The sequence below is a fragment of the Calonectris borealis genome, chromosome 15, assembly GCF_964195595.1.
Source record: "Calonectris borealis chromosome 15, bCalBor7.hap1.2, whole genome shotgun sequence".
Lineage (NCBI taxonomy): Eukaryota > Metazoa > Chordata > Aves > Procellariiformes > Procellariidae > Calonectris > Calonectris borealis.
Window position 1 is genome coordinate 1,902,958 of NC_134326.1, and position 11,920 is coordinate 1,914,877.

Here is an 11,920-nt window from a genome sequence, read left to right on the forward strand (position 1 = left end):
TACAGAAAAGATCCCCTCCTTCCACAAAGCAGGAGGAACTGTAAAAACTTCATCCCCTTGCGACTTGACAGCCTTAACTGCACCCAGCGGCGGGAATTACGGACCTGCCTCGGCAGCTTGTCCCATGCCAAACTTCGTGCAGCAGCCCCCATCCCCAGTGAACTTCCATGTCCCCTCCCCCACAGAGGGTCTGTGTCCTCCCCACATCAAGGGAAAACCCTGGGCCTTTGTGGTTTCCCCAGGTCCTCCAGGACAGCCATCACACACCCCTTGGCCTGCATCGCTTCACTCCCATCACCAGCACGGCTTTGTGCGGGAGCACCCATGCGGAAGGCATGCCCCGGCCCATCCCCGTGAGGTTTGGTGCACAGCATGTGTTTCCAGGGGTGCTGTGCACTGCAGCTGTGCCTGTAGGTGTTCTCCTGGCTGCTCCTGAGTATCGAGCCCATCAAGAGCCATCAAGGTCTACACCTCCTGGGTATTACTTAGCAGGTCCCACATTGCCGTAATCCCAAGCCAGACAGCTCCCGCTCTCTCGCCAGGCTGAACAGAGTAATTTCCATTAGCCGTTCACACCATAGAGCTTGTATTTTCCAGCCCTTTATTTATTCCTTGAGCCCGGACTCGTACAGCAGGCAACAAAGTGAGAAAGTCTGTGTCCCTGCAAATGCCCCAGCAAAGGCTGCGTGGGACAGACCGCAGAGACCAGGGCAGGAGCGGTGGTCCTGGATGGGTCAGTGGGCACCAACAAGTCAGGCACATCACATCTCTCCTTGCGTGGTCCCAGAGAAGACGGAGGACAAAGAGACTTTCTACAGCTTACACCAGCCCAGGAGCACCATCTGCATCTCATTCAAGCAAAGCCAGGCTAAGGTGGGGGACAGTGAAAGACCTCGCTCGTGTGAATGAACCTGACATAGTCTCCCCACAGAGAAGTGTCGCGTACTTATTACACAGCGGGGAAGGCAATTACTTTACTTAAATAAGGAGCAGTATATTTATTTGCATTGTAATCACAGGGTTTTGTAAGCATATTGAAGTAACACTGTATCTAATTGCCTGTGCTGCTTTCCCCAGTCATCTCTGAAACGCTGTTTTATTGCTTACAGCAAGGCGCGCAAAGCAATGCACTTGGTTATTATTGCAGCTGAACCGTACTGGATTTTTATACACTGAGTTGTTTACATTTTACTTCTCACTGGTTAATTAGTTGTAATAAAGTAGAACCTAGTTTGCTGTGTTGGTGGAGTGGGGAGGCCTGTCAGAGGAGGACATGATGGAAATCAGGACTTTCTTGCCTGTTCACTGCAGGCTTTCTGCGAAGTTTTTCTGAAACTTTATTTAATGGAATTTGAACTGCTCAACAACTATATGTTGCCATGGGAGGAGACGTCTGGGCAAAGGCAGCAGTCCCAAACCTGCAGGTACTAAGTGCGTCTACAAGCCAAAGGTGGGGATTGCTCTATTAACAAGTTTGACCTTTTTGCATGATTCATGGGGCTGAAAGCAGAGAGTATCATTCACTGGTGAAGCTCTCAGTTGGACTGCAGAGCTGCGAGCTCCCTGAGATCAGCAGGGCCAATGTTGGGGGCTTCTGGGAAGGTGAAAGACCTCTAGGCAACACAGCCGCAATGATCGGAAAATGGGGCTACGGCAAATGGTGTATGGGCATGCCAATGGATGCCATGGGATAAACCAGAAAGGGGGTTAAAGGGATTCAGTTACTGCAAACTGCAGCACAAGCACTGAAGCGTGGCTTCATTTCCTTGACTTTTTTAACAACCATTCCCCGCCTTCAGCGGGGCAACCATGGTTTCTTTCTCCAGATCCACCACGGAATCAATGACCTTGGATGACTTTTTCCCCTTTAATTCTCCATGGGTTCAGCGGGAAGAGCAAGACTCAAGCCCTTCTTGTAAAGTACTTTAAGATCCAGGGACAAAATGTATCATACGAGCACCAACATGCAGATGATGACAGGTGATTTTTTCCCCAGGAATGAATAGTTGACTGCTCATCTCTGCGGTCTGTCCCACGCAGCCTTTGTTGGGGCATTTGCAGGGACACAGACTTTCTCACTTTGTTGCCTGCTGTACAAGTTCGGGCTCAAGGAATGATCGGTAAAATATTAGGCCAGAGAAACCCCAGGTTCTCCTATATCCAGAACGGGTCATAACAGAAACTGCAACAGAAGGCGAGTAAGGAAAGAACTGGGGAATCTCAGAGATGATGCAGGATGACAGTGACTTCTCAGTGCCTCGGTCCATCTGTCAGCTTTGTCACTCCTGACCCACATTGATCTGGGAGAGCCAGACAGTTAGCTACGGTCAGGAAAGACCAGCTCCATGCTGTGTTTGGCCCAGCCACATGTTTCTGCCTAAGATAGGTGATCAAAGTACTAAGGAGCTCAAACACAGCGAGCTAAACCAATCCCTAGGCAATAAGTGGTTTCCCAGATTTCAGCTCTGTCCCTGAATTTTTCCAGCTGCCCTTCTGCCTTTGAATATAGCGTCTGACTTGTCCCTTGTGCATTCAGCTTCCCCAAAGAGTTATTTGCTATCCAAGTGAATATGTTTAGAGCATAAAATCATGGGCTGTGCACGCAGAGCCCAGTCAGATTGCATCATCTCCAAATCCTCAGCCTGCCACTTCTCCCAATTCACACCCTAGTACCTTAAAATAATTGCACTTCCAGTGATTTTAGCAGCATTCACTGACCAGCCTTCGCTGCATCTTGAACTCACAATCTCTGCCAGGGAGCCACATACCAAGCAAATATGATTCCCTTGCAACCTGAGGGACTTGCAGACATCTAAGACCTGGCTGCAAGGCTTACAGGGCTCGTGGGACCTGCCTGGGGGTGGACCTCTAGCTCTGGACACTCTTCCTCTTCAATACCTTCAATTGCGCTTGTTGAAATAGCACTGCTCCTTCTTGCCGGGGGCCTTGGGTAAATCAAACCACCAGCTTTTTATAGGGTCTCTATAGTTCAACAATAGAGATGCAATGAATTAGGGACGCCTGTCGTCAGCCCGCACGCTGTGTGGCTTCCCAGCTCTGCCGACACTCCTGCCTGCACTCCAGACAGTGCTCCGAACAAACGGCTCAGCCTGAAGCCTGCACTGGACTAAAACTAGGAGGTGATTCACAGGCCCCTCTTGGCCACCCTGTCCCTTCCACACCATCTCCTCTTAAGAAGGCCATGTTCCTCTGTGACAACTTCTGCTGCTCTTCTCCAGCCCCCTCCTGCTTGCAGCATCTCTCCTGTGCCAGGCTAGGTACGGCAGGGCCATAAGATTCACAGTGGCCCTAAATCCCAATACAGACCCCTAGATGATTTCTGGTGGCAAAGGGAAGCATCTGTACTCCTCCCACAGGGATGGCACGGGAAGCATCCCACCTCATCCCAGTGACCAGTCATTTCCCTTCAGCCCCCCTGCAGAGCCCCAGGGAGTCTAGGCACTTGCAGAGACATGAAATCAGCTGTGGAGTGTCCCCCAGCCTGGAGAGCTCTCCCCTGAAAAGAGGCTGCCAGTACAGAGGACACAGAGACCGGGGGCATTGCACACGTGCTGGTTTGTCTCAGGCACTTGAGAACAGGATGACACTCGTGTCTCTCGTCTCTCACTGCTACGCCTGTGCCACCCAGGCACTGGTAACACCTACCACAGGTGCAGCAGGGAGCTCTGCTCTCTCTCTTACTAACGGCGTGGTCCTCTGGATGCAAAGCTGTAACCTCGCTAGCCCAGGGACTGCCAGAGGAAGCCATGCTGCCAGGGACTTCCAGGGCGTACCAGGCTCCTGGACAAGCCCTGCTCCTCATCATCCCCCGGCTGTCGTGCTTGTCCTAAGTTATCTCGGGTAACTTTGCCACAAATGCTGCAGCTGAATCTCCAACTTGCAAGTGGGACACCCCCAAAGAGAGCACAAACAGCACCCAGTACTCTTGAGATGCCTAAAGCTGCTTCTTCGCTTTACTGACTCTGTGGGCAGACACTGGCTCTAATCACAGCTTTTCTGCATTTGTAACAGGGAAAAGCAGTGTGAGAAGCCCAGAGAGAAAAAGAGTGAAAAGCCACAGTCAGCCATGAGAGCAGCTGCAGCTTTTTAAACTGATGAGTTACACACGGAGCAGAGTAACTCGAACCAAGGAGGCTTGAGAAACAACACACGCAAACCAGCACTGAGCTGACATTACAATGGCTTCACACTCACCCGAGCTGCTCCTCCGGCTCGTCGGCACTTAGAGCTTCTGAGGAGCCCAGGACGCTGTGACACCACTCCTTGCTGAGGGCCTCACTAGGTGTCTCCTGGGTGGGGGAGCCCCTCTCCCCCAAATCCGTGCTGCTTCGGCTGGGCACGCCGCCGTCCCGCTGCTGCAGCGGCGTCTGCTCCCGCCCCGCGGCCAGCTCTGCGTCCACACCGTTCGCCAGCGCCGGCCCGTCCTTACGGCCGCTCTCACTGGTAGCGTCTGTCCCCGGTCCCTGCTCTCCCTGCCTCTCGCCCAGCTCCACCGCCGCTTCCAGATGTTTGTCCCCCTGGCCCCCGCGCTCCCCCTCGGCGCCTCGGGAGGGTTGAGCATCGTCCCGGGGGCTGGCTCTCCCGCTGGCAGGCTCCGGAGGCTGGCTGAGCTGCTCGTCCCCAGCACTGCAGGCCAGCGCGGCCGGCTGTGAGCCCGAGGAATGCAGCTCTTGGCGGTCTGCAGCAGACCATGGAAAGGGGCTGTTCTCGCTCATATTCCGCTTGTTCTCCCAGCGCTTATGGGCTCCCTCCCCGCACTCAGCTCAGGCTCGGTACTACCTACAACGGAAAACAAACCATGTCACGAGCGCCCGCGAGGGCTGTCAGAAGGCACGGAATTGTTGATAACAGCTCAGAAAGAGAGCATTTTGAAGCAGAGCACAGGAAAATGCCACCCACCCCTCTTGACCTCTCAATATAAAAGCAAGGAAGGACCATACCGGGGTTTGCTGCTTTTGCAAAGACTAGTGCTCATTACCCAGCACAGTGAGATCTGGAGAAGAAAATCTGCTGTTGTGGTCCTGAGCCATTAGGGGCCTGGGTACCCACCTTCTCCTGCTCCTCTCATAACCCCCAGACAGCCCCAGCCTGAAGCAGAGGGGACCCGTACCATGCGGGTTGGTGCCCCAGCTGTGGCAGGCAGCTGCCCAAGGCTGGGGACAGGAATGTGGCATGCCTGCTTTTCCCAGGCTGCTTACCGGAGTGCTATTCCCAAGTACTCCCTGCCTGCAGAAATAGGAGAAATAGGGAAATAGGAGATAGGTGTGAATTTTTTTTAAACACTTCTAAGGAGTTGTGATGTGCCAACCTGTGTGATTCTCCCTGCTGACTTCGCATTTCTGCAGAGCTGCTTGACTGCCAGAGTAACACTTTTCCCAACACAGGTACTGCTGAAGGGTGCCATAAGTTGCCAGCTAAGACTCTGGCGAAAGTGTCCTTATTGAATATACCCTGAGATGCTCTCTCTGTAGGGCAAGGGAAGGACGCTGTGTTGCACCAAGTGAGACCTTATCGGTGAACATGCCTATCGATGCAAAGTGTGCCAGTCTTGCAAGCACCATCCTGAGCCATGGGCTGTAGCCCCACAGTGCTGTGCCAGCTTTTCTCCATTGTAACCCCTGCAGCTGCAGTCAAGTGACCATGGTGCCACCAGAAATGATCTCTTCTGGAAGCAGAAGTTTCTGTATGGGGCTCAGGCTGAGGCATGATAACAGCTGATTTTGTTTTAAAACAAAAAACATTTGTCTTCACCTGCACAGAAAGGATGGCTTATCAATTACAGCAGGCAGATGGGACCCTGCGTTCTCCCCCTAATTCTGTTCCTACCTCACATCTCAAGCGGATCATTTAAGCTCACTGCCTCAGCTTCCCTCTCTGTAAACCAGGGATTATACATCACCCCTGAGAAGCCGTGAGGGTGCCCAGATGTCAGCAATGGGCTCTGGGTGCTCTGACTTGCTGAGCTACAGCTCTCATTAGCAGTAAAATCATTAATTGCTTGCCTAGTGCAGGGCTGTACGAGTTCTTGGTAACAAGAGGTGCTGGGCTGCAGCTGCCTCTGCTCTTACAACCCCTTCCCTTACGGAGGTCACGGAGATGTTAGCAGCCTCCCCCCTGCTGCTGATTCCTCTGCACCGGGGCAAGGAGCAAGGGAGGGGTGGGATTCGACCCCAAACACCCCGCTATGGCCTGGGTACAGACAGATCCACACAGGTGCGTGCTGAGGTGCTGGCTGAGCAGGACAGATCCGAGGGGAACCCCAGTCCTGGGCTGACTTTGCTCCAGTCCCAGGGCCAGGCAATCTTGGACCCAGGATCTGGCCCGCTCTCCATGCACTGCTCCCACAGCTGGGAGATGTGGTGGGCCAGGGAGTTCAGAGCCCCACATGGGACGAGTTTGGGGAGAAACGCTTCTCGAGGGTTGCATGTGCCACAGTCATGAGATGGGGCAGGTCCCTCCTCCAGACAATGCAGGCAGTTTTACCTCTTCTCCACGTGCATCCGTGTGCATCCCCCGCTGTCACAGGGCGCGCAGCATCCCCACACCTATCGCTCTAGGCGCAGCCAGGTGCTTCCGACAGATGGGCGATCCCTGCCTGTAACAAGGGACCAGAGAAACTGAGACCCAGGCCAGAGAGGAGAACCCCACTGACCTCCTCCCACCCCGCCGCTGCTCCATATCGGGCTGTTTCCCAGACCCGCCCCATGGCCCGATCTTTGCAGAGCACCGCAAGCAGTCTTCCCTCTGCACACTCTGGTCCTCCCTGGTTTTCAGCCATGGCAGTGCAACAGCCAAGCGCAGGAGTAATCCTTAGAAAGGGCTTCTGACTTCTTTATGAAGTCCCCCCTGACCAATTAAAGCAGAGCAAAGGACTATGTGGTTGCAGGTTTCAGGAGAAACTTGACGAGCCCACCGAATGACCAACTTCATCCACCTGTGTGGCAGATGGATCCCCCCCAACAGTCCTCCCCAGCCCCACCAACAAACCAAGAGCCAGATTAGAGGTCTTTGAGCTAATTGTAAACAAATCTGAAGTAGGAAAATCATTGATGTAGTGACATTTCCCTTGCAGAGTGTATTGTACAACGCAGACTGGCAAGGGGACAGCGATGCCTCTCCATGAGGTGACTCTAGGCTGGACGAGTGTGTCTGATGGCTGTAGATGGTGTGTCATCTACAGGCAACTGCCTGAGCTAGCAGCCAGGCTTGCTATAGGGTTGATGGAGACAGACAGACAGGGCACCATTGCCTGTGCGCTGTTAGAGGTCTGCCTCAGGCTGGGTGGATCAGGCCCCAGATGTGCCACCTGCTTTCCAATGGCTGGAAAGAGCCCATGGAGTTGCTTGGCAGCAGATATCGGTGTCAAGTCCCTGTGGAGGTGGGGGATAGATCCCCTCACACCCTCTCTTGGGCTTGCCCCCGCAGGCCTTCGGCCTCTCTCTCAGCCAGCCTGCCTTTCCCTGACAAGAGAAAGGCCAGCCTAGACTTCCAGGGACACCAGCACATCAGCCTCCTGCGGCCCAGCATCCCACCCGCAGGAGCTGAGCCCACCCAAGGGGGGTCAAAACAAGCCCCCGGGACAGTCCTCAGGTTCGCACATGTGGGCCAAGTCTCCTCTTCTCCTCTTGCTTGTTCTTCTGCCATCCCAAATGAAGAGGAAAGACCTGCAAATCTCTTTCCCACCAAATCCAGGACAGAAAATCAGTCCCAGGCACTTGGTCTTCCCACGTGCTGACAGCAGGGCCAAGCCAATGCAGCATCTTCAAGGAATTTACCTGCAAAACTACCAAGACTCTCCTGAGCATGACTCTCCTGTAATCTCGAGTAATACTGAAAACCTAACACGGGCCAAATTTTGACTTTCCCATAGTGAAGGCGTAATACAGACGTGCAACACAGAGCCAATGCTCAAATCTTTGGAGGAACCTTTCCAGCAAAGTTTTGCTGGCCTTTTTCTTAACATGAGATGAATAATGTGCCTTTTTTGAGTCCAAGTTTTTAAAACCAGCCAAAGGGTTTGGGCTGAAATTCCCCACCTCCCTGCCATCCATCCAAAAACTCCAGTAGGAACCAGACACCACCCAAGCTAAATTCCAGTCAAATAGCTAAAGCTTGGCACAGCTATATGCAACCAGAAAACAGGAAGCTAAATGCGGTTAGGAGACGGGCCTGAGTAAGAAATGTTGGCAAACCTTAGTAATTGTGATGTCCCATCCATCCCTCCTAACTTTAACCAACTTACATTATTAATATTAAAAAAACCATCTATGTTATTATGCATAAACTACTGCGTTATGCCTACTCTGTTTTACCCTCTGTGAAGTCTAACTGGGATGTTTATGGTCTGGAAGAAGGGCTGAGGAGTCAATAGTTAAACTCTTAGGCATGCTCTTCCTTGGCCTGGGTTCCCGCTGGAGAAGAGGACTGGGGAAGCCCTGGGAGGGTGCATGCACAGACTGTTGCTGAGCCAGGAAGACCATCAGCTCCCAGCTTCCAGTGTACTGGTCTGAGCAGAGTCAGGAGGAGAGATCCGGGCCTCTCGCAGCCTCCTGACTCCTCTGAGATTTGTACGTCTCCTGTTGGATCCGTACTCCATTGCACACACATGGATGGAGGCTGTCCTGTGCACCTGAAGTCTGCAGGCAAGCTGAGTGTGTATCAGCCCATGACAAATTACTCAACAAGTCACTAGCTACTTGATTTATGCTTGCGGTGACAGTCGCTTGAAGCACATCCAGGTTATGGGTGGCTGAGGCTTCCCAGAAGCTCCAGAGGAAGTGGGAGGTTGGGTTGTAATGGGCCGTGGCTCCGTTCCCAGCTGCTCATGGTGATGCCTTGTACTGAAGTCACGCAACTGACTCCTGCCACACTCAACCACGCAGCCTGGCCAGCGTGTCCCACACTAGCTGCAGAGGGTCTCTCCCATTCTACAACCCCATGAGACAGCCACGTGTGGTAGGGCTCATCTGTGAACTGCTACCTTCCCCAGCTGTGTGGGGTAGGTACATGGGCAAAGGAAAAGGAGACAAGCTGTGATGCCACAACTTGGACTCAAAAGAAGACAACAGAGGGTGGAGCAGCTGGTTGCAACTGTCCACATCTGCCTCCAGCAAATGGTTTGAAGGTTACCAGCGCTGGACAGAGTCCAAAGACGGACTCTTAACACCCTTCTGTTAGCTCTGAGAAAGCACCAAAGTGCAGCTCAGCTTCTGGCCCAAAGCAGCCACAGCTTCAACCGTGCTGTTGGGAGAGGACACACTGCAGCAGCGGGGGAAGGGGTGGGGTGGGGCTGGTATTCGGAGGTCCCCTTCTGGGGCTCCTTTCCATTGCCCCAAAGCAGTACAGCCTGGCAGACAGGAGGCTGAGTTGGACCACAGGCTGATATTCCCCATGTCGCTGCTTGTTTCTTTTTGTTTCTGCTTTGCAAAGCGCTCTCCAGCACAGGTAAGGGCTGGAAGGTGATATCTGGGTTCCCACCAGTGGATTTTTACACAACCATAAGTCCTGCCCTTTCTGCAGGCTCAGGCATCCTCTCAAATGACTGCTGCTTCCCTAGGTCCTATGGGTAGGGTGGGCATCCCATGCACGTCCACTGCTCCCAGCCTCCAGCAAATGTAACATGGGTTAGCACACAAAAAATGGGTCTGGCAAGAAAAGGGAATGTCCTGGCATATGTCCTGGCCAGGACTGTTCACACTGATGGCCACTTTGGCCCTGCTGAGTTGTAGACAGCCGATAAGCTGCAGTTCCATGATTTGGACCAGAGGAGCTCTGTAAGGTCCACATAAGCAGAAGAACATGGATTCATGCTGGAAAGAGGCTATTACTGCTGTAGGAAAGGCTAAGGGAAGCCAAGGCATCCATGATCCAGTGCTAACCATAGCCCTTCTGTCTCCTCCCCGGTGCTGGGGCTTGGTGCTTCCACCGCAAGATGGGAGAGAGGCAGAAGGGACTGGGGATCTCATCCCCTGCTGCCCTCTGATGCTGCCCTTTCTTGCAGGCCAGATCCAAGTAAGCCAACTGCTATTAGCTTCATTTATCAGAATCCCGGCAACACCAGCCCACCACGTCATGTGCCCAGTGCCACAGGATAGCAATGCACGACAGCCACCAACTCGCCTGCTCCAGCCCTGCTCTGCCCCCGGGGTCCTGCACGGCCCCTGGACCACGAGGAGACAGGGCAGGGCTGGTTAGGGGGGGGAGGAGAGCAGAAGTGCCCCGTCACCTACTTTGGGATGGTGGCTGGATTTGCAGTGGGGCCAGTGAAGCCAGGCTGGCATCCACTGCAGGAAAACACCAGTCCTGAAGAGGCTGGGCAGAGATGCAGCAAAGTTTGCCCTGATTGTGTGAGGGGTTGGAAACCACACAGCAGTTCTTTCAGGGACTGGCTCTGGAAGTCTCCCAGCTTTTGTTGAAGCTGAATGGCTGGTGGGAAATGATTTATTTTTAATTTTCTTCCCTGTGTTAGGAACTGGAAAGGCTCCCACTTCAGTTTTGTGTAACCGCTTGGCTGCTGCGACACAGGAAGGCTTGGAGAAGAATCCTGCTGCTTAGTCGAGCATGAGCTTTTCCTCAAGCTCACGCTGAGCTGGGCTGCTTCGTGCTGCAGCCTTGCTTTGCCTTGCTGCTCCGCATCCTGTTGCCTCGAGCTTGGCGGAGACGGGGCAGCAGCTCCTTCGTGAGGGCTCTGTCCTCACCTTGGCACTGCAAGGATGTCCAGGGGCTGAGCGGGAGAGGCAGGCATGACACAGATGAGAAGGGCGCATTCTGATGAGGCCCTTGTGGTGCTGGAGGTGAAGCAGAAAGCGAGCAGATCTTGCGCTCATCTGACAACCTCAAGACCAGAAAGAGAGAGCGGGTGTCAGGAAGGGGAAGGGATGGCAAGGCAGGCTGCCCTGCTGCGAGTTATGCTGGGGTGCAGACCCCGGGGAATGAGGGCGCTGGGACCCTGCACCTGCTTGTTGTACAGCCTGTAAGTTCGGAAGATGCAGGGCAGAGCAGGACTGATCCTTCTGGGCCTTTCAGCAAAATTGTAGGTGGCCTCACCCAGAACATCACCATGCTCCACCAAGACCTAAGGTGGTGGCAGTGCCAGGAAGGGGTGTTGGGAGGTCCTGCTGCTAGCAGGGACGAGTCAGTTCCTGTGAGTGTGCTCAAAGCAGGCTGGGCGATGCAGTGGCAGCTTGGCCCACATCTTCTCCTGGTGCATGGAGGTGAAGGCTGTCATGAAGGGAAAGACAGAAGATGTCTGTGCTGCCACTCAGGTGCCACCAGCTGCTTGGCCCACGCTGACAGCTGGAGCACGGGAAATCACACGTCCAGCTTCAGTTTCTAAATGTCTTGTACGTGGAGGTCCAATACCAGACACGATGTCCAGGTGTGGTCCCACAAGCCCTGGGTAGAGGGAAGTCTCTCTTGCCATAAGCTGCTGGCTGCGCCCTTGCCCACACAGCCCCACACGCACTTGACCTGCATTGTACTCTGCTGACACGGTGATTTTCAGCAGAGCAGCCACTGCGGCAGTCAGTCCTCAGCCCCTACCTATGCCCTGGGTTACTCCAGACCAGGCTCAGTTCTGCCGCATGGTGCTGCAGGCAGAGGCTGGGGGACAGCTTCTTCAACCCGTGAGAACCCCACGGGATGGGATTCGCTCAGTGCAATGTGAATACAGCATAGACGTACCCAATGAGGAACATCTCAGATCTCCATCCTCTGAGCGGCCCCCAGTCCCACGCACTCAGACTACCAGGTCAGGAACCCTTAATCATGATCTTTCTAAGTTATTTTCACCCTCGGGGCAGGAGGCACCCCCCTCACACCTCGTTTGCTGACCACCACGAAATGCAGACCTCTGCAGAGGTCTCTGCCCCAGGACCCTTTTCCAGGCCATTGTAAAGTA

At 53.8% G+C, this 11,920-nt stretch overlaps 1 protein-coding gene across 1 annotated transcript in view; it reads right to left on the minus strand.

The window, feature by feature from the left end:
- PSD2 (pleckstrin and Sec7 domain containing 2) overlaps positions 1-6,616 on the minus strand; it is a 43,516-nt gene extending 36,900 nt beyond the window's left edge. The window contains exons 1-2 of the mRNA XM_075163853.1: positions 6,505-6,616; positions 4,216-4,800 (exon numbers count right to left, since the gene is read on the minus strand). Coding sequence (XP_075019954.1) covers positions 4,216-4,736 — 521 coding nt within the window. The 5' untranslated portion in view covers positions 4,737-4,800; positions 6,505-6,616. The remainder of the gene's footprint in view (positions 1-4,215; positions 4,801-6,504) is intronic.
- Between the last annotated feature and the right edge of the window lie 5,304 nt (positions 6,617-11,920).